The 23,498-nt window shown below is 41.3% G+C and overlaps 1 protein-coding gene across 2 annotated transcripts in view; it reads left to right on the top strand.

The window, feature by feature from the left end:
* CHN2 (chimerin 2) overlaps positions 1 to 23,498 on the top strand; it is a 338,489-nt gene that overhangs the window by 170,234 nt on the left and 144,757 nt on the right. For both annotated transcript variants that reach the window (XM_004604049.3, XM_055143780.1), the window contains exons 2-3: positions 6,257 to 6,295; positions 17,286 to 17,341. In XM_004604049.3, coding sequence (XP_004604106.1) covers positions 6,257 to 6,295; positions 17,286 to 17,341 — 95 coding nt within the window. The remainder of the gene's footprint in view (positions 1 to 6,256; positions 6,296 to 17,285; positions 17,342 to 23,498) is intronic.

The following is a 23,498-nucleotide window of genomic DNA, read 5'->3' as shown; positions in this document are numbered from 1 at the left end:
AGAGGAAATACCTTATTTCTAGCCTGCTTAGAGTTTCTCATTGAGATTGATTTCAAAAAACTCTTAAAAAGAGTTCCAAAGGAATTGGAGATGGATGTCTGCTCCATAAAAAGGGTCCATAAAGAGGTGTTGTTACTTTCATCTTCACCCTTACCTCTTCCTGCATTATGATGTACATATTGCACGTGCCATTATAATTCTTTTTATTTTTTCCCTTATTTTCACAGTAATGGTCTAGTTGGTATGTTTTTTAAAAATATATTTATTTATTTATTATTCATTTAAGTAGGTAAACAATATGAACAAATAAATTACAAAATTCAGACAAGTTAAAGAAAAGAATTAAAATCACCATATTTTCATGCTATGTTTTATAGAACAACTGTTGATAATTGGGATATTAGATAATAATTTAGAATAGATAATTTCTATATAAATGAATATATATTTTTACTTAAAATGAGATCATATTCATTACATTATTTATGGTTGCTTAATATTAATTGTATCAATATTAATCAATTAATATTAATTGTATTAATATCACATGGATATCTTTCTTTTTTATTTATTTGTCTTTATATTGAATCACCATGTGGTAAGTTACAAAGCATTCAGGCTTAAGTCTCAGTTATACAGTGATCGAACACCCATCCCTTCACCAGTGCACATATTCCACCACCCAGAACCCCAGTATACCTCCCCCGTGCCCCGCCGCCTGTGTAGCTGATAATTTTCACTTTAATTTCTCTTTACATTGATTAGATTCAATATTTTCACAAACAACTCACTATTATTGTTTGGAGTTCCCCCCCTAATATCAGACCTGCTGAGATGGAAGCATTTGATAATTTGTTTTCCATTGCTGAGAGTGAAGAGATATGAGGCCGCAATTGCGGCTGCGCGGTTTTGGATTTCTGTGTTTTAGTATTTTAGTAACTAAGTCCAGGGACATTTCTGTCAGAAATTGTATCGTTGCAAGTTCGTATCTCTCTTTAGTGGTCCTTATAAGATGGCGGTCGCCACACCTCCTCCCTGCCCCCGAAAAGAAAAGCCGAGAGAGAAAAACCTTTCCCCTCCTGGGGCGACATGGGGCTGTGGCTTAGTTCACAGTCTAGAGACATTTCTGCAAGAAGCTGCTGGTACCAAAAGTAGTTTAGCTGGCCTCCGGGATCATGGTCATCCAGCAACGAAGGGGCTGCACACGTGTGGCAACTCAGGTCACACCTCAGTGGAGAGCAGTGCCGGTACCGCCCCCGTCCCAAGATCTCATGCGCATCCATTGCTGCCACACATAGATATCTTTCTATGTCATTGAAGCTAGAAAATAATATGGCAAACAGAATTTATTGCATGCCAGAAACCATACTAATGATTTTATTTAAATGATTCCATCCTCACAACATGTTATGTCTTTGGGTAATATTGTCACTATCAATTATAGATTTAAAAACTGAGGCACAGAGAAATGAAATAACTTTCCTAAGATCACACTGCTTGTTACAAAGCTAGGTTTAGAGCCAGATAATCGAGTTCTAGGGGACATACTGTGTACCACAAAAGATCTGGTACACACCATCATTTTCATGGTTATGACATTGTTAATTCATTTAACCACTCTCTCCTTTCTGAGCTGTTACATGCAAAGCAGCAATGAAAATCTTTGGTAGATTTGTCTTGGTACAGGTGTTTAATTACCACTTTGGATTGAATTCCTTTGACTTCAATGGGATTGCTGAGTCAAAGAATTTATGCAATTTTTAAACATTTGGAACAGATAGATATTAGTCAATGTTTGTAAGCAATAGATTTTTTAAGCTTATTTTACCCCTATAATTCATTGTCCTTTTAAAATGTATAACTGACTTCTAGCTTTAATAGTGTTTTGTTTGTTTCTTGGGGTTTGGGAAGATACTCAGTGGTACTCAGTATCTCAGTGGTACTCAGTACTGTATGCTGCCTCTGTGCTCAGGAGGGACTCCTGACATATATGGAGGACCATATATGTGGTACTGAGGTTTTAACTGGCTCTGACCTCATGTGAGGCAAATGTCTTATCCTTATCATATCTCTTTGCTCCTTCATAGTATTTTTCTAGAAATACATGCTTCTATTCTGCTTCTTCCAACCTTCCATATTAAGCCAATTTCTCTAACATACTTAACAAAGTGAAAGACTTTCCTCAAGTATTACGTTGCAAGGACTTCCAGTGACTTGCTTTATGGACTTCATGAGATGGGTTATGTGTAGATTGAGCATTGTCTACAATTGGACTCGACTACAATTTTCATAGAACTAATTTTCTTTCTTTTCTGCATTTTAGTTTCTCTTGTAAGCTTCATAATAATTAAAGGAACAAATATGCAAAGGATTTTTTTCTTATTTTAGTATACATGGAAAGGAGAGATGACTGAGGGGCAGGAGACCCTGGAGGCAGGCCCTGCTCCAAGCCCATCTCCACTTCTCACTTGTTTTATGACCAAACAGAAGCCACTTAAGCATTTAGCTTTCATTTTCCTCATTTGCCAGATCAGAAAGGTGAACTAAATAACCTTGACAACCTATTCCAGTTTCTAAAGAAAGAAAAATGTCAGGCTTCCTCAAGCAGAGTCAGTCTTTGAAAGAGACATGAAAATGAAGCAAAGGAGAGGTTGGTGGGGTGGTGGTAGAGGCAAGTGAAGATTTGTTTTAACAGATTAAAGGGACCTTATACCTCAGTCGCTTAACCAGAGCTTCCTAACTGTGCACTTCAGTGGCTTGTGAAACGTGTCTCAAAGACCAAGGTAATTACAGTTGTTCCACTGAAGCATGACAAATGGCCTCTCACTTTGAATTCTTTTATGGGAAAGAAAAATCTTCCATGACAACAGCGCTGGGACTTAATTATAGACTCTAGGTCTCAGGGCAAGACAAGACAGTCATTGGCTGTGGTCAAAGGAGAGGAGACAGCATGAGCTCACCTGGGAAGAGCCAGGTCGGGCTGGAATGGCCACAACACCGTGACAACATGTGTGAAACTAAGAACTTGCTGTTTGTCAGGGGCTGCCCCAAGAACATTCTCTCCATGAGCCCATTTAATTCCCAATAGCCTGAAGAAATTAGTTCTTGAGGTAGGTTTTTTTTTCTGTTTTACAAAGGGGATTATGAGGAGCTTGAAAGAAGTGAAGTGATGATATGCTTCCGGTTATTCAATCAGGCACAACTGAAGCCAGAGCAACAACACGAAGGGTTTGTTCACTTCTTTAACCAACTAAACACATGTCTCAAAGGTCTGTTGGTGAGGCAAGCACAATCCCTGAACCAAAAAATGCTCAATATGTTCATTACTTAAAGAGAAACTTTCTAAGGTGTGACGGTATCACCAGGAAAGGGGGCAGAGCTCCTACACCTCTGGAGATTGGCTAGCAGAGAGAAGAGCCCAGCAATAACATATAATAAATCAGTACATAATTTCAGGTGGTTGTAAAGGCCAGGATGGAGAGAAACTGGGCTTCGTGAAATAACTTTGCACAGGTTGTCAGGGGAGGCCCTGGGAAGTGGCACGTTAACTGAGTCCTCTGTGGTGGAGGGAACCAACTATACAAAGGTTTTTTGGGGGAGCAATTTACATGGGGGTCCATAAGAGCAAAGTCTAGGAATGCCTCATAGGCCAGTGTGGCTGAGTGATAAGCGAAAGGGTGGTGGTGATGGGGGGAGAGGGGCTGTAATCCCTGCAATCCTCTGTAATAGAGAGAGACACCGAGTGGACAGAATCCTGGTGAACAGTAAACAGAACCAGAAACCCAGGTCCTTGTTTGTAAGCGAAATATGTATATTTTATTGCAAGGGCAGAAGAGAAAAGAAACTGGGAGAGTTTAAGTAAAGGAGCATCCATTTTCAATGTCTTCATGCAGCTTTCTTCTCTCTGGGATATTGCCAATGGGGAGACCTTGAGAAGGGCCATTTGTTTATGTAGCATGCAGGGCAATCTAAATGGAAGTTAAAAGTGAGAAGTCGGTCTTTTAGGTAAATCAATATTCTAGATTTTTCAAAGATTTCAGGACAAAAATAACAAACATGGGCCATCTGATCTAAATTTCTGACTAGAGGTATGCCCTTAGGGGATCCAACTTAATCATATGAATTGAGATAATGACCCATTTAAGGTAACTTCTGGGGCTGGAGCAATAATACAGTGGGTAGGGCACTTGCCTTGCATGTACCAACCCATGTTTTATCCCTGGCATACCATATGGTACCCCGAGCACCAGAGAAATAATCCTGAGTGTCACTGGGTGTGACCCAAAAAAGCAGGTACTTCTATTTTGGGATTTTTCCTCAGAAAGTTACTCTCTAAGTACTGAATATATTAACCACTTTTGGTTTAGGGATTGTACTTGCCTCATAGAAGAAATCTCATCCAAAAGAGTAGGAGACCATTTCAGTGTTTCACATCTTCACATAATCTTGTGTGCTTCTGTGTGTGTGTGTATTGAGACTTATATTTAGAAAGCATTTTGGAATGTATAATCAACATTTTAGTACTAAGACCTGACTTTTCTGGTGAATTGTCATTTTATGGATGGTTCTAGAATTTTATTGAAAACTTGGCAACTTGATTTATTTAAATAGCCTTTGTAAACACTCATGGCAAACCACTAAAATCAGTTTATGACAGTTATAGTTAATTGCATGTTTAAGTTAAAAGCTCACTGTTAATGACGTTGACATTGTTTTCTTACTTTGGCAAAATTTCATTTTCATTCTACTAGGTAAATTTGAATAACTATAGAAGCAGTTGTAAAACACTATTTTTGAGTGTGTGTGTGTGTGTGTGTGTGTGTGTGTGTGTGTGTGATCTACATGCCTGATTATCCATGGATGGATTCCAAACAATGCAAACTTAATAGAGATTGGTTTGTTTAAAATTGACTTTGCGGGGGCTGAAGCAATAGCACAGTGGGTAGGGCATTTGCCTTGTACACAGCTGACCTGGGTTCAATTCTCAGCATCCCATATGGTCCCCTGAGCACCGCCAGGGGTAATTCCTGAGTGTAGAACCAGGAGTAACCCCTGTGCATTGCAGGTATGACCCCCCCCCAAAAAAAAGCTGCTTTTGTTTGTATCTGTGATAGTGTGAGATGTAGAGAGGAAAATTTAACTATGTAGTATACCATTTAAGCTACACAACTGTAATTGGGTGGGATTTGGGGAAGCTTACCAGATTTTTTATTTATAATACCACATTTGTTTTGTGGTGTTGCGGTAGGGTGGAAGTCCTCCTAACTATCTTTTGAGATTAGAAAAGTTCTACTTCTTCATAGGAAACTATTATATAACCATAGCACAAGGAATTAGCAGCAGGACACTAATTCCAAGGAAGCACAGGATGCCAAAAACAAGCTTTCTCTTCTGATGCTACTTAAGGTTCTAACCAAGCTAACATTTTCTAATTTGGGGGGAAAGGATTTTTTTCCCCTCTACTTCTTTCAGCAAGAGTGTATCTTACCAAAGTCTTAGCTCTGCTTAGGAGGACTCTAGGATCTCTGTTAGAATGATAATTATAAATTCAGCTGTCAACCTTAGGTTGGTTGAGTCACCCAGTGCACAGGTTTACTCCCATTGTCTGTGTTCCAGAATGATGAGTAACAATTTTGCCCTCTCCATTTTGTTGTAACTCTTTCATTCTGATGTTTCTGGTTGCTGAGAGGCTTTCTGGAGGTTTCCTAAGTGGTGTAATTGAATGAATTCAAGGAGATAAGGCGATTCCAGTGGAAACATTGGCATCCTGCTGTCGGGCCTACTTTTGTAGGAGCTCAGTGGGTTGAGTTGTACAAGTACCCAGATTAAATATTACACACTTGTCACTTTGCATCTTGCCCTCTTAATAAATGGGCTAAAGGTCTGATTGGAAACTGTGCGCTAAATTATAGGTTCATTATGCCAAGTTAAGTAAATACAATTTGAAAAGATTACTAGGGGGTACAATCAAGTTAATTGCTCTTAAAAAAATCTTTTTTGATTTATGGGGCTCCACGAGAATGGTTCAGCAATTGGTTCTATCCTGATGAGCAGGATGAAGAAAGGGGAGCTCCCTCCCCACCAACCCCACCACCCCCGGGCTGGGACTCCTATTTCCTCCCTGCTGCCCCTAACTGGCACAGAGACACCCCTGGGACCAGGATGTAAGTCCTGCTGACAGATATCGCTCCTCCTGAGGAGACACATGTTGACAGTTTGATGGGCCAATAACGGATTGATTTCTTTTTTATTCTAGATGCTGAGGAGTACCAGCCTCCAATATGGAAATCTTACTGTGAGTATCTAAAATGAAAAGTCCCTCCGTGCTTTTGCAGCCTTGCCCTTTGAACAATTCTTGCTGTTGATTTAACACACACAGTTATCCTATATCACAGCCTTAACCCCTCGAAGGTATCTTCTTCCACGCGGGAGAGGTTGGCCAGGAAGCACGAACAGAGTGTTCCTTCCTGCCTGGGAGCATCCAGGCTCTCCATCTTCCACTCCAGCAGGCTCAGAAATGGAGCTGAATTTTCCCTCTCGTGCACTCCCTCTCCACTTGGGGCTCCTTTTCTTCTTTTCTTCTTCTTCACAAAGTTGATGAGTGCATCAATGGGTTAACTTTCATCAATTGTCTTCTGAATGGTGAATCATCCTAAGACTTTGAAACCCATGACATTTGCCACACACACACAAAAAAAGAAATATCAACAAACAGCAGAGAACATTGTTTGGTCCCCAGGGTGCCCCCTTAGGAACACAGATTGTATTGAGCATCAGTCATCCATTGTGCTCCTCACGAAGGCAGACAACTGTCATCACTTCTGATGTGTTTTCTCTTTTCTTTGAATCCTCTAAGTCAATCTGTAGTGAGAGGGATAGAATGTAGTAGGGGATGGGGAGGGGCAGTTGAGAGGGCTAAGAAGCAGATCATCAATCAGTTCTTCTTCACACATATGCCTTCTAGAAAGTAATGAGAAAAATCATTATGTCTGCCTTCATTGATGTTCCCAAGGATTCTCATGCCCACTGAGACCCACGCCATGCTGCCACCTCACGTCTGATGAGCCAAACTCTCCTGTTCTCACCATTGCCCTAAGACATGGCTTTTGTTAATCTCCCATTTCACATACAAGGAAACCACCTCTCTGGGAGGTCAGGGAGGTGAAATACTTTGAGGAAGTTTTCTCAAAAAGCAATGAGTGTACTGGCTTTCAGCATCGGACCCAGGCACAAGCCTGAGCCTCAGCTGCAAGTGTTCAAGAGGTTTTACTTTCTGTTTAAAATTTTACACCTAAAAGGCTGAAGCAATAGTACAGCAGGGAGGACATTTGCCTTGTATGTGACCCTCTCAGAGTTCAATCCCCAGCTCCCCAGAACCACAAAGGGTCCCTGAATCTCTACCAAGCATGATCCCTGTGTGCAGAGTCAGGAATAAGCCCAAGCACCACCAAGTGTGGCCCCTAAACCAAAATAAAATAAAGTTTTTTATGCCAATTCATCACACACAGACATGTATTCAACTCCCTAGGTATGGAAGCATATATTAAAAAACAGTGCAAAGCTTCATGAAAGCTAATATTAGAGAAACAGTTAAAAGTGGGAATAAGAATTTCTCGGAATCCACAGACCAGCTTCCTCTCTTCCCTGGTTTTCCATTGCTCTTTCCGTGTTTCAGTAGTTAAGTCCTGTCAGTTTGGGAAGACATAACCTTCCAAGAGTTTCAAATGCACAAGCCTGGGGCCAGATAGTCCAGCAGGAAGAATGCTTGCCTTGCATACAATAGACCCAGGTTCTATGTCCTGCACCACATATGGACCCCTAAGCTCTGCCAAGAACAATCCCTGAGCAGAGAGCCAAAGTATGCCCCGACCAGCAGAGAGCCAAGAGTATGCCCTGAGCACAGTGGAGTATGGCCAACCCCCACTCTACCAAATAAAATAAAACTGCATGTGCTAATGTTTTTGTTGCTGCTACTTCCTTTGTGAAAATGTTATTATGGTGTCCTTTATCTTGCAGTTTTACTTCTCAGACATTTTGCTTTTATCTTTCCAAGTCAGCATAAAAGAGGCCTCTCATTTTTTATTACATGAGTCTGTTCGTCCATCTGTGAAATAAAGGGGTCTCAGATCCTCGAAGGGCCCTTCCAATCTAATGTTCTGCATTCTGATCTTCTATTTTAAAAGGCAGTGCTAATGACTTAGTAATTGGATGTTTTTGTTTGTTTGTTTCCTAATGGAGTGTGAAGTGCTCTGACAGTAAATCAACAAAATCTCTACAGTTAGAGGTACCCCGTGCTCTGTGCCTTACTGTGGCTTGTGCACGACCTTGCATACATTAACTACCCAATAAATATTTGTTGAGTGACTGCCACTGCAGAGAGCTTTACTGAAGCAAAAAGATGGCATTAGATTGAATTCATTTCCCCCTTTGCTAGAGACCTTGGACCACCCAATATATCTCTGAGAAGCACTTTTGTGTCCAAAGGAAGCTATAAAAGCCATTGCTAACTACCTGTTTGAGTAACAGTTTCACCCCAGTCTGTTGACTTTAAGTTTGGATTTTGGATCTAACCAAGTTGTGTTTATTTGTATTCTTTTAGTTCATTCTAGAATCATTAAACTATATAATTAATTGTGTATAGGTGTGTATATATGCCAGGGAATGAGCCCAGTGTCTCCTACATGTAAATCATGTGCACTGGAATCATCAAACTTTAGGTACACAAGAGATGATTTAAACCATTTAATATAAATCTAATGAAGTACATGAAAATCTTTTTTATTATATGCACGCAGACTCTATTTAGGGGATGTCTAGTGACACACAACTCTTAAACTGAGGGGCATGTTATAAGCAGTACCGTCTTTAGCATTATAATTTCATTAGCCCCAGGAAGGCCTACAGAGGAGCCACTGAAGAACATACTTTCACTTTTCCAATGTGTAAATATTTTGAGTTTGGGTGATGGACGACTTACGAATTTGCCAAACAATATTATTACCAAGTTCATGCTCTTCCATTCTATTTCCAAGGTTATCGTCACTCATTTTAACTCATTTGAACTTTCAGCAAATACAGCGAACACTTCTGAGTATCTGAGGTTACATATTAGGACTCAAAAATGAATAAAATGTGGCTCAGTGTTTCCTTTGATTTCCATTTTAGTAAGGAACATACATGTAAATCTATTAAACCAAGAATGAAAATGAATTTTAGTGACAAATTGTTTCTCTTCCTCCTGGGATTCTGGAAAACTATAGAAGAGGTTAAATTTCCAGGGGATGGATGAGGGATGGAACAAGGGTTAGTGCTTTACAACAATTGACATGACTGGACTTTATGAAGTACTTTTGGAAGAAGGAAGATAGGTATTGGGAAAGCAACCACAAATGTCTAACTTGTAAATTTAATTTAACATAGGAACATTAAAAATGATGAACTGTGGGGCCAGTGAGATTGTACAGCAGGTAGGGAATTTGCCCTGTACACAGCTGACCCAAGTTTGATCCTCAGGATCCCATATTGTCCCCTGAGCATCACCAGGAGTAATTCCTGAGAATCACCAGGTGTAACCCAAAAAGCGGGAAAAAAATGAAGCACTGATTTTTTTTTTTACTTTTTGGGTCACACCTGATGATGCACAGGAGTTACTCCTGGCTCTGCACTCAGGAACCACTCCTGGTGGTGCTCAGGGGACTATATGGGATGCTGGGAATTGAACCAGGGTTGACCGTGTACAAGGCAAACGCCCTACCCGCTGTGCTATCACTCCAGCCCCTGAAGCACTGATTTTTATAAAATATATTTTTCATTCATTCATTCATTCATCATTCATCATTCAGTAAGTGCATCTTAAGACTTTCCTTTAAGTCTGTGTATTGGGAGCTGTGGTGTGATAATGCTGATTAAAACTGAATTTTGCCTCCCGTCTTGTCTACATGATGTTAAGTTCCATGTTATCCGGTCCCCTCCCTGTCTTAGAACCAAGTGCTGTCAGAGGGATCCCTGCATAAGAATAATTGGGTCCTAATTTTGAGCAACAATGCAAGGGGCAGGGTGCTAGTCTTGCAAACAGCTGACACGGGTGCAATCCCTAGCACCCTACATGATCCTCTGAGATTCACCAGGACTGATCATTGAGCACAGAGCCAGGAGTAAGCCCCATGCACCACCACATGAGGCCCACAAACTAAAACAAAGAAACAATAATAATAATAATTTGGTCCCCAAATATCATGTCTTCAGCTAGTACTTAAAACTTGACTGGAGTCAAAGACTTACTGTCAGGGTAAAGGTACATGCCTTGTATTTGGCCAGTCACAACCTCATCCCCTGGTATTACCTGGGTCTTTGACCAGGGCTTGATGCAGTTCTAGAAGCCCCGAGCACTGCAAGGGGTCTCCAGGGAACCTCTGGGATCTCGGACCTGAGCAGCACCACATTTTCCAGCCCCATTGGTCAAGAATCACCAGGAAATGGTCATTGGGCTCGATTTGGGAGCTCTCCAAAATTAAAAATATAACCCAAAATTTTAAAAGTATTATAAATACATATATTTTAAATTTTTATTGACTTACCATGAGATAGAGCATTACAAAGCTGTTCATGATTGGATATCAGTCATACAATGCTCCAACACCCATACCTCCACCAGTGTAATTTCCCAACACCAATGTCCCCAGTTTTCCTCCCACCCACCCCACTAACCCCTCCCACTCCAGCCTGCCTCTATGACAGGCATCTCTCTTTTCTCTCTTTATTTTTCTCTTTTGCTCTCATTTTAGGCATTATGGGTTTTCAATGCAGATGCTAAAAGGTTATCATGTATATCCCTTTACCTAGTTTCAACACTCAGTTCTTATCCAGAGTGATCATTTCCAACTAATGTTATCATAATGGACCCTCCTCTATCTTTACTACCCTCCACTCCCTCACCTTTTGTGGTAATTTCCAAGCATTAACCAGTCTTCCTGGCCCATTTTCCCTGATCTTGGATATTATTTTTTTACTATATTTTTCTATCACGATCACGATAGCCCGTTAAACACTAATTTCTCGGGCGGGCCCAGTAACAACTCATTTTGTCCTTTCCCTGAGATCTTAGAAGTCTATCTGGACTTGGCCCTCCCAAGGATGTTGCACTGGGGGTTCTTCAGGGTCACGGGAATGAGATCCAGCTTGTTACTGGATTTTGCATATAAATACACCATGGGAAGCTTGCAAGGCTGTCCCATGTGGGCAGGAAACTCTTAGAAGACTGCCAGTTTCTCCCAAAGGGAGAAGTAGGCTAAAGATATCGCATGGCTGCAAGCTTCTGAGAGCTTGCTTTTAAGTCTCTGGATGTTGACCATTGATGGGATTACACGCACCTGGGTTCCTCTGCCGGTACATTCATGCATGAGGCCTGTCCGAACGTGTAGAGAGGAGCCTCCAGCATGGCTGCAGCTAGGTTTCTGTGGTCTTTGGCCACCGGGAGCTCTGCTTGGGGTGGGGAGGGAAGCTGGAGCCCATCGCCTCTGAGGGGCCCCGGGGAAGACAGCCAGACGTGCGGGCAAGAGACTCTCTGCCATATTTTTCTATATTCCACAAAAAATGAAGTCATACTATATCTGTTCCTCGCCTTCTGACTCATTCCATTCAGTATGATACTCTCCAAGTCTATCAATTTGTAGGCAAATTTCATGACATCATTTTCCCTAACAGCTATGTAGTATTCCATTGTGTAGATGTATCATAGCTTCATTATCCAGTCACTTGTTCTTGGGCACTTGGGTTGTTTCAGATTCTGGCTATTGTGAACAGTGCTGCAATGAACACAGAAGTGCAGATAGTGTTTCTGCTGTATGTTTTTTGGACCCCTGGGGTATATTCCAAAGAAGTGGTACTACTGGGTCAAATGGGACCTCAATTTCTAGTTTTTTGAGAAATGTCCATATTTTTTTCCAAAAAGCCTGAACCAGCTGGCATTCCCACCAGTGGTGAATGAGGGTCCCTTTCTTCTTGCATCCATGCCAGCACTGGTTGTTCTTGTTCATTTGGATGTGTGTCAGTCTCTGTGGTGTGAGATGATATCTCATTATTTTGATTTGCATCTCCCTGATGATGAGTGATGTAGAGCTATAATAAATATTTTTAAAAACTCAAGACTACATTCCAAACATCAATGAGGTCATCAAGAAAATTTTTATTTCTATTTTATACAAGGAGCTATTTTCAATTTCTCATTTAAAAATCTGATGAATGGATTATGAAGATATGGTATACATACACAATGTAATATTATGCATCTGCAAGGAACAATGAAATCATGGAATTCACTGAAACCTGGTTGGAACTGAAAGACAGACAAACAGGATGCTCTCACTTATCTGTGGTATAAACAACGCTGCACAAATGAATGTATCGTAGTAAAGATGCCTAGATCACCCTTGACCCCAGTGTTCAGAGAGGAGAAGGACAAAGAAGAAAAGAAATCAAGGGGGAAGAAGATAACTGGAAGGAATGGGTGAATGAGGCATCAAGGCATCAGTTAAACTGGTGATGTGGGAGAGTGGTATATCCATATATCCTAATCACAGACTCAACAAAACTAAAAACATGAGATCTAAGCTGCAGCCATTGAAACTCTGTACTGTGTCAAGATGACAGGCGAAGGATGGGGTAGTGAAGGAAATATGGGAACTCTAGTGGAGGGAATTTGGCACTAGTGGTGGGATTGGTGTTGAAATATTATATGCCTAAAAACTCAACTATGAATAATTTTGTATATCATAGTTCTTTAATTAAAATTTTAAAATATTAAAAAATAAATAAAAGGAAAAAAATCTGAACCTTGAGTCAGACTACAGGTCCTAAATAGACAAGTTCAAAAGTCAACTCCCTATGGTTGCCAGATGCAAGATTTTATATTTCCAAGAGAGCAAATGCCACTTAGGCAGCAGATAGATGCCTTGCAGACAGCTCTCCAGGGGCCTTCTGACAGCCTGTTCTTCTAAAGAAGAATTTTGAACCTCCAGAGCCTGAGAGGCAGAACCCCAACATCAGAATCTCCTGGGAAGAATATGAAGCACTTCCTTTTCCCAGATTTTGAAATCAATAAAGGGGGGTTTGCAATTCTTCACCCCCACAGTTATTACTTATGCAGACTTTTACCAGAACCCCCCCCCAACTCCGATTGGAGGCAAGGCCTTCCCACAGCAGAGGGGCGGTGAGTAGAGCCAGCCTGACATGGGAAGCACATAGTTTTTCCTACTCAGACCCACTTAGCTGCAGATGGGCCTGCAGTGAGTTTCTACCTGCCTCTTCAAGGGCTACGCATTCAGTCCTGGAGGAGGGTGAGCTGAGTTTTCTCAATCAAGATAACAAACATACTCAGTGATCTCTGGGCTTTCAGTTGGCTTCAGTTCCTCGGGGACCAGGGCAATCTCCCTCCTCGATTTTCTGTTCCCTCTGGAACTAAACTGCTGCCAGTTAGGTCATTACCATGATAAATATTCTGTCACCTGCTCTACAGGACCCAGAGCTGTTGCATGCCTGCAGCATATTTGGGACATTGATGTACAAAATCCATCACATCATCTCTCAACCAACAGAATCGCCCAGAAAGAATCATGCTATTGTGTCTTGCCTGTGAAATATCTTTGTCTTACAAAGAAAATTCAAGAGGCAGCACAGATTATGTTACCTATATCAGTTTTATCAAATGTGCCTCAGATTTGTTATAGTTCACCCTGAACACAAGAGACATAACTGGGTACTTTGAGGTGAGAGAGGATGCAGAGATGACTGCCTACCTCTACCAATCATGCAAGGGTGCCATCGGATGATCTTGATAGAGAAAACCAGATCAGGTGACAGTCTGTGCCTGTTGGCCAATGCATGGCCCTCAATACAGCACCCATGGGCCTTAGATTCTGAGACAAGCTCCCCAAGAAATAGCGATCAGTTACAGATGTGTGCCACCCTGGGACCAGGATGGAGAGGGAGTGTCCCAGGCTCAAGGGGGTTGCAGAGCCTCCTCAAATTCCCCTGGAAAATTCCCTTTTGAGGTCAGCAGTTAAGTGTAAGATTTTTCTACCTTAGAAACCTCTAAGGGCTTCTGCAGGATCCTGTCACAGCACTAACTCTAATGAAACAGGAATGGAACTGTCCAAAAATATTCCTTCCCTGGTCCTTCCCTCAGTGATAATAGGGCCTCAGTCTCTTAGACCTGCAAAGCCATTCAAGACCTTTCCTCTGTTCAGTTTGGATCAAGCCCCATCAGTAATTCTTTACTAGCAACCACCCCCTCATCAGCCCTTCCATCTTTGCTATTTCAATGCACACTTTCCTGAAGTCCTTTTTAGTATAGCTAAAATACTCCTCTCTATTTACTTTCCTAGCCATAATTCCCTCTCCGATCCTACCTTCAGAGGGTGAAGGAAAGTGGCTGAGCTCTTGGATGTGTTCTGGAATCTCCCCAAATGTTTTATCTCTTTCATGGTTTGGTTTGGTTTTGAGACCACACCCAGCAGTGCTCAGGGCTTACTCCTGACTCTGTACTCAGGGCTCAATCCTGGTGGGCTTGGAGGACCATATGGAGTGCTGGGGATTGAAATCTGGTCTGCTGCCTTTAGGATAAATGCCCTCTCTGCTATACTAATGCTCCAGCTCCTCCCAAGGAGTTTTAAAGAAAATTTATGTGAGGACAAACTGCCAGAGTGTACATGCCCAGGGATGATGGAATCTGTGAATCTGTGGCTTCAACAACCCTCGGAAATCCTCATGTGAGTGACCTTGCATGGGACTTCTCTGTCTGCTTTGGGAACCCCTCTCCACTTATTCTCAAAGTCTCTGCATAATTCTAATCATCTGACTTATAGCAGAAGCTCATATATTTACTGGTATGAATTGCAAATATAAAAGCATAAAAATGCTTTTCTCTTATGCTCAGTGACCTTCTTTTGCCACCTACACAGGGTGAGGGGGGAGCATTAAAAATAATCTTCATGATGTCCTGTCAGCATGCCCCCAACATGTCACTGTTTGCTCTAGAGGCACTGACAATAAGAGGAGAAGTGGCAGGTTGTCTGGTAGGGAATTCATGACACCTCTCAGATCTGCCACTTTCTGATTTTAGGAGATGACCTCCATGGTTCCCATTACAGTCATGGAAAGAATACCCTGCTGAAAAGCAGTGCATTGGTGTTGGGTTGATACAAAAGGAAGAAAGGATTCCACGAAGCCTCTTGCATAATTTAAGGAGAGTACAGGCAACACTGGGGTAGTCATGCAGTGTCCACAATTACTTTTTTGTCTTTAGCTAATTCTCATCATCTCTTTTAAAAAGAAGTTTTTTTCTGACCCTTCATCCTATTCGTGGATACAACCATCATCTTTCATATAAGCAACCTCAGTTTAAAAAATAGGTGTGCTCCAGGCTAGAGTGATAGCACAGCGCGTAGGGAGTTTGTCTTGCATGCGGCCAACCCGGGTTCAATTCCCAGCATCCCATATGGTCCCCTGAGCACTGCCAGGAGTAATTCCTGAGTGCAGAGCCAGGAGTAACCTCTGTGCATCGCCAGGTGTGACCCAAAAAGCAAAAAAATAAAATAAAATAAAAAATTAAAAAATAGGAATGCATTATGTCGGCTGTTACAGGACTAGTTCCATTCTTCTCTATGCTAAAGGCGGATGGTCTATACTTAAGGAAGTATGGCCAGAGTGAGAGTACAAGAGCCTTGCATTTGACCAACCTTGATTCGATTTCTGGCGTCATATGTAGTCCCTCAAGCCCCTCCAGGAGTGATCCCTGGGTGCAGAGCAAGGAGTGAACTCTGAGCACTGCCAAGTGTGGCCCCGAAATTAAAGGAGAGAAGGAAAAAGGAAGGAGGGAGGAAAAGAAGGAAGGAAGGAAAGAAGGAAGGAAGGAATGAAGGAAGGAAGGAAGGAAGGAAGGAAGGAAGGAAGGAAGGAAGGAAGGAAGGAAGGAAGGAAGGAAGGAAGGAAGGAAGGAAGGAAGAGAATAACCACATGGAGCTAAATGTAATAGGACCCATAATTACAATATACATTTATCTCATGAAATTCCACATGACCATCTACCCTTCAATTCAAATTTCATTTTATTTTATTTTATTCGCTTTTGGGGTCACACCCAGCGATGTACAGGGGTCATTCCTGGCTCTGCACTCAAGAATTACCCCTGGTGGTGCTCAGGGGACCATATGGTATGCTGGGAATTGGACCCGGGTTGGCTGCGTGCAAGGCAAACGCCCTATACGCTGTGCTATCACTCCAGCCCCTCAAATTCCATTTTAGATCTAAAAATAAATCAGGTATTTTTATTTTTTCTTTTAATTTTCTAAATGATTATATGAACAAGTTTAAACTTTTCATAGATTAATTATAATTAATTCTTTCCTTGTCAAAATTCTGAAGATGACACCTGCTACATTTCAATCTCTATTTCCTTAGAGGTAAAATTCAAAGAGGCCTGTACAGGCTAGCTTTCTCTCAAAGACAAATAACCAATGATCAGAACAGCAGAAAATCGCTGTGAATTGAAAAATCACAAATGATAGTCAGAGAAATTGTATTTTTGTATACAATTACCTGCTTTTCTCCATGCTCAAGGCTGAAAGTCTGTCTTTAAGGCAGGGTTTGAGAGAGTGACTATTATTTAAAATATGAAAAGACTAAAGCAAAAGAAGAATGACAATGGGTGAAAAATAATCAAATGGATGAGAATCTACACTGATGATGGGCAAGGGTAGAAGGAAAGTCACGAAAAAGTGAGATGACTTGGTATTTCCTCCCATTCAGGTTCAGTGTGTCTGAGTGTAACTGAATGTAACTGTAACCGTCTTTGAATGTAACTGTGACATTTCCCGAGACTGACACTCCTCTGGCACTCCTCTGGCGCAGGGAAACCACCATTTCAATTCAGGAATCTTATTATATGTTCTTAGGACTTAGGTAGAATTTTATCTTTAAATGACAAGAAAGAATTGTATTTCTCTCTAGTCTTCCAAGAGAGCCATACAATGAACAATGCCAGTAACAATTATGAAACAAATTTAGCCATTATAAGAATTTTAAAAATCAATTTTGCCCATTTAAGTTTATGGTGACTAATTTCCATATCAATGATTTGACTTTGCTCAGCCTGCAAATGTGCCTCCACCCTTTTTTGTTGCTGTTGTTTGAAATGTTTACAGTTCTTGGGATGTGTTTGGTGGAACTACTTAAAGATGAGCAGGTATGTGCTGCAGCTTTATAACTAAGAGGTGTTCTCTTTTTGACAGTGTATCAGTTACAGCAAGAGGCTCCTCGTCCCAAGAGGATCATTTGCCCGGGGGAGGTCAGTACTTAGCTGTTTTCAATACACCTTGTTAAATATGATGAATTGTCAGAGTTATGTTGATATTGGAGTGTTTTCAGCATCCTGAAGTTGATTTCTATTAATATTTGTTAGAGTGCCACCAAATTTAACATCTTAATGATTTTATAATTTGAAATAGAATGTTTTTAAAAATACTAACAAGCTAACTTGGAATCAAAAGTTCCTGTTGTTAAGATTTGCAGAAGTAACTTAGGCACCTTTTCCAACCTCTTTCAAATGAGTCTTTCTCGGGCTTTGTTAAGTCCTCTTGTTTCGATTCCTGTGATAATTTTTTAAAATTGTTGGCTGCTTCCAATATATCAAAGCATAATAAATATCTGGGGATTCTCCATACCCGTATTTAGCAAAGCCTTGGGCTTTTTTATATTCACTCAACATTTAAAAAAAAAAACTCCCTAAAAGAACAGTGTGTTTTATATTCTGGAGATAAGCTTTGAAATATACCAACTCATAAAACTGCCTAGCAACTCACAGAACTTTCTCAAGCTCTCCTTGACTAATCAGTTCTCTTATCATCTGGGAGGCCAGCAAGATTTGAAAGGCAAGACTAAAGCTCTCTTTTCTATTTTTATTCTAACCAGTTTCTTTAATATCAAACTAATATCTTTCAAACAAAGGCCCTTGGCTTTTTTTTGTTGTTGTCACTGTTGTTATTGTGACTTTGATTAAATACAGAGTAGCATGTATCTATTGCATCTGCCCTCTGGGGGTGGGGCATGGCTCAAGTCTTAACTCCCTGGATTCATCCTCAAATATCAGCACTTTGTGGCAAAATGACTAGCTCTGGTCCCGAAGCTGCCACAAAGACTCAGGTACATGTGTACCCACACACAGAGCCATTTCATCACTGTTTAATAAATGTTGCTATAGTAAAATTTTACTTCTCTTGAAGCACATTGGAATTCATGATGTAATTTGAGCTTTAAAACAGGGTTGACATTCTCATTCCAGAAATATGGCTTGAGGGGAGAAAATACCTAATCCTTAAGGGAAACTCCAGGAAGAAGTCAAATCTTTACTTGGTAGTCTGAGCTTTTTCTGTCACCACCCTTACTGACTGCTGTTCTTTGGCTTCTTAAATGCATATATATATTTAAACAACCAAATAAGAGAGGTAGTAGTCAAATAAGAGAAGAACAGAATCAATTGAATTTGTTTTGTTTTTGAGTTACAGCCGGCTGTGCTCAGGGTTAACTCCTGACTCTGAGCTGGCTCAGTACCATCTCGGGTACTGGGAGTCAAACCTGGTTTGGCCTGAAGCAAGGCAAGGGCTTGTCCTACTTACTGTACTATCTCTCTAGTCCCTAAGTTGAATTTTTATTGAGATGTTTTCACACATGATTTTTTCAATGAGCATGAAGAAACAAGTTGTTAAAAATAACTCTTGTGATTACATATAGTATTAATTTCATCAGAAATATATAACTATGTGCTGGGAACCGCACTTGCATGTCCCCATGAAAATACTATTTGGGAAGTTAGGCTACAACTAAGAAATCTTCCTAAGAAAATTAACAAAAAGCTTCCAAACAATATCAGACATCGGAACTTGAATAGGAAGGGAATCTTAAATGTTCACTTTTAAAAAATTTATTCCACATATGTGTGTGGGGAAGGTGGAGGAAGCCTACTCTGTCTAACTTTGATTTAGATGATGGAAATATAACAAAGAATGAATCTGTTGGTACTTTGAGAGTCAGATGAAAACAAAACAAAATAATGATGTGCATATTTAATACCTGTGTTTCTCAGAAGAGAGCATGCATACAAGAAAGAACTTATTTTCCCCTCAGAATCCATGTACCTCATCTTCTAGGTGGAATGGGGGCCGGGGGACTAGCTGCCTCAGTGCTGCATGAGACTCTTTCCAGGGTGCAGCCGAAACTGCAGATGTTCATGGTGGGGGTGGGAGTGGGGAGCGGGGGAACGGAGTCTGTCACAAACCTCCTGGCATTATCTTTGTGTCCTAGGAAATGTGTAACATGGGCCACCTCCAGCCTTAGCATAAAAGAATCTGACGCAGTGCAACTTTTCTTCTCCTCTTGTCTGTCATTTAAATTAGTATTTTTGAAGTTGTAGAGATAGCAGAGGGGTAAAGCACCCAGATTCAATCTCGGGTTCTGCGTATGGTCCCTTGAGCACACCGGAGTGAGCCCTGAACACAAAGCCAGGAGTAAGCCCTGCACACTGCAGGCTGTTACCCCAAAGCCAAAAATAAGTAAGAAATAGTCTTTTCACGTTACCTTGCACCGGTGACTTTATGAATCACAGTAGCTTGGCTCTCTCCATTCTCTGATATGAAACGGACATTTCTCAGCCCTGTGCTCAGTGGGCAGCAAGAGGCCTTGTGGATGCAGGCAGGTGCCAGGCTATAAAGGGCCGAGTGGTTTGAAGAGCAGGTGTTCATTTGATGACTACCAGCAGGAGTAGCTTCGGGTCCCTTTGTCCTCCTGTGCGACATTATCTGTGGATTATTCTGCCCAAAGAGCAGGGCCCTCCAGGACTCAGACTCCTTCACGTGAAGGCGTGGTCTTCCCTTGGACCTATGTCAAACTGTTGCTCCAGCCACGATGTTCAAGCAAATTTCTCTTTGTCTTGGATCACACCTGCAAGCTCTTGGAACATGCCTAATGAAGACAAAAAATTGCTCAGTCTGCGTGTGTGGTCAGAGAGATTGAAGTTCTGTTAACAAATTAACATAAAGCCAGCCCGAGAGCCTTTTCCTTGTGAGCAATGGTGTAAAAAATACAAAGGCACACGCATGAAGGGGTGATATGATGTGTGTTGTATTGTGTTGTTCGTGGACTCTCGGGGTAGCGCTCTCTCTCTCTCTTGCCGCTCGCATTCGGTGCTCTTGAGCCACTGTGTATGGACTGGATCAGGATGGCTTCTCCTTTGTGCTCCACTTCTGTGTGTGCTGCTGTGCTCTCTTTTGTCTGTCTCTCTGTCTCTGTCTTTGCAGTCTCTCCTCTGGTCTCTTCCGACCTCTCTCTGTCTCTACTTCTGTCTTCTCTCTGCTTCTGTGTCTTCCCTCTTGCTTCTGTGTCTTCTCCTGTGTCTTCTGTCTTGCCTCTGTGTCTTCTCTCCCCTTCTGTCTCTTCTTGCTTCTGTCTTACCTCTGCCGCTTCTGTCTTGCCTCTGCCCCTTCTCTCTCTGTATCTTCTACCTACTTCTGTTACAGTCTTAGTTTATATAGCAATCACATAGGGTGGTGACACAAAGGTGGGTTGAACATTAACAAATCAACAAAGAGGGGTAAGACCACTCCTTCAGGAGATTAACAAAATCTCATCTAAGGAGATTACTCCAGATTACTAGGAGATCTGCTCAAGGGTGGGATCCAAATAAGGGTGTGTCGCTTTCTTCCTTCCTCTTAATAGTAATTAATCCATTATTAATCCACTTAATAGTTATAGTAAACTTATTTCTAATATTTCTAGCAGTATCATTCTTTATGAGCACAGTAAGAGATATATCAGACTTAAAGTTTGGTTCTTCCTGAGGGCATTCACATATATTCCAGACCATAGTCCTCAAGCCAGGTTAGTCTTCCTAACTCCATCAGGGTCCTAGTCTCGTCGTTACTTTTGGATCATGACAGCATTTGTCTATACCATGTTCTCAACTTATAGTTGAGTATTGTAGCACTTTGGCCTGGCCCATTTCAATGTCAGGGTAGTTCACAGCTTGTCCTGGGTCCATTCTGTCCCTCGTCAGGACCCTGCTTTTGGGGTGCTGGGAACTAAGGGCAATTGAGTCGAGAAAGAAGATGCCCAGGAGTAAATATTATTGGAGTCAATCAGCTCCCAAGTTACAAAGCATAATATTAACTGTCTTCCTGTGTCCATACAGAAAGGACATTGTCTTAAGGTAAACTAAGTTCCCTGTGGCAAGGCTAAAAGGACAAACCCCATGTTATTCTACACAATGGGTTAGGGTTTTGTTGTATGTCTTGCAATCCATGATTTAACCATGTTTTTCTTTCAGCTACAACCCTGCTGCCCTCCTTCTTGGTTCTTCCCTTGTCCTTCTTGCCACCACCCGTCTTGCCAGTGCGTGTGCCCCTCTCAGAATAGGGACGACAATGAATGTGGTAAACGCCCACTTTAGAACACCTAGGTCTGGCTGTCCAGAGAAGTGCCGCACTCCAGGCTACAGACTTAAGCCAAGCTTACTTCAGTTTTTGGTGGCTTCCAGCAAACTCCAACTACCTTATGGTCTTTGATGGGGAGTGAAGTGACTTAAGGATACAGCAGCCTAAATCCAAGGAGTTTTGCAGGTCCAGACAGTGGGGAATCCTGGGTTTGTTTGGAATCCTTGCTCTATCGCTTACTAACTACTTGATTTAAAGCCAAGAACTTAGGCTCTCAGGAGAATTGAACCCTGGGGTCAACTGCTCTCTGCCAGATGTTCTAAATATGGCAGATGGGTGTCATGCATCTAGACCTGTGCCTGGCACAGTAGCGTTCAATTTTCATGATTTACACCAGTTTGGGAAATCATAAACAGAAGACTCTGAGACCAACATCAGGGACAAAGTGAGAGCAATGACAGTATTCTCTGGATGTGAGGGCATAAGAGATAGGTATCAGGAACCAAGTAAGACACTAAGATTTTGAATTAAACTGCCAAGGAAAAAGATACTGGGAATGCAGAGAATATGGTATAAGCAGTTGAATAAGGGTTCTGGTGCCAATTAAAGTAGGTAGAAATAGTTTCTGAAAAAATATTGAATTGCTTTCTGGAGATTCATTACTCTAAATGAGTGTTTATGGAGGACCACAATGCCTGACATGCACTGGCATTTCCTTAGTGCTTCTTGCCCAGAGATGCAGAACATTGTTCAGAATGCAAAGTGGTCACTTGCCTGTTCCATCAATTATCAGTTAGTCACTAATAAGCATCTATTAATTACAAAGTATGTGTCTGGGAAGTCTGGTATTGGCTCCCATATTCCATGGACCATCTCTTTCCTAATGTTCAAAGCAGAACCAGATCTACTTCATTGCATGACTTCTCACTGCAGCAGCCTGGGGTCCCTGCCCTACCTTACCCTTTCTCTTAATAAGCTCAAGACTCACCTCCAAATACATCTTGTTTTTGCTTCCTTTCTTCAGCGTCAAGGTCATCATCACGTCTACCCTGGATTTTATAGATCAGCTGCCTCATTCTTGAGGTCCCTAATTCAAGGCATTGCCCTTGTAGTTCCTTATACCACACACACACACACACACACACACACACACACACACATACACACACACACATACACTGCAACAGCTTTGGCACTTTTCATTGCTTTTAAAATAAAAGCAAGATTTCTTGCTACTCCTATGAGCCATCCTGTGTTCCTCGCTGCTCTCACTGGACTGTTCTCTGAGTTCACTGTTTTTCAGCTCCCACTCTAGCCTCTGATCCCATCAATCAAGTTAACCACAGTGTTCCAACCCATGGGGTCTCTCTGTGCTTGCCCATTGCCTGAAATTCTCATTCCTAAATTCTCTGCAGTTTTAGATTTCAGATCAAATTTCACTTAAAACCAGAAGCCTTCCCTGAAATCCATAAAAATGAGCACATTCCCAACCATCATGTTCCCTCATTTATCTTGTTTATTATACAGTACACTCTCCATGTGCTTTCTAATATTTGATTGTTTGCCTGTTGCATCTATAGCTCCCTTCAGAAAAATACAAGATCAAGAGACTTCATTTAGTTTTAGTGATGAGTGCTTCCCTACCGCTGAGTAGATTGCCAGGCAGAAGATAACATTCAGTAAATTTAAGTAAAAGGATGAAAATATAGGCAAAGACCAGAATCATAAGGAACTTGGAATTCTCAAACTATTACTAATAGCATATCAAATTTACTAAATGCTGTTATTAGGGTTGTGAGTTAGACTCTTGGTAGTTCTTAAACATAGACTGATTTTTTTCCTGGAATATTGTAGATTTGAGGGGCCTTTCCAAGAAACAAAAATGTCCAGATTTACTTGTGTGACTAATTTAAAGTCAAATTCCACTATAATTATCTAAAGAATATACAATAAGACATACACAATAAGTAGAAATTCTTTTGTGACTGTAAGATGATTTGGTGTCATTTGTCTTTCCTTTTT

The sequence above is a fragment of the Sorex araneus genome, chromosome 1 (assembly GCF_027595985.1).
Source record: "Sorex araneus isolate mSorAra2 chromosome 1, mSorAra2.pri, whole genome shotgun sequence".
NCBI classification, from domain to species: domain Eukaryota; kingdom Metazoa; phylum Chordata; class Mammalia; order Eulipotyphla; family Soricidae; genus Sorex; species Sorex araneus.
The sequence above is the reverse complement of the archived record's forward strand: the minus strand, read 5'-3'. Positions and strand labels throughout refer to the sequence as shown.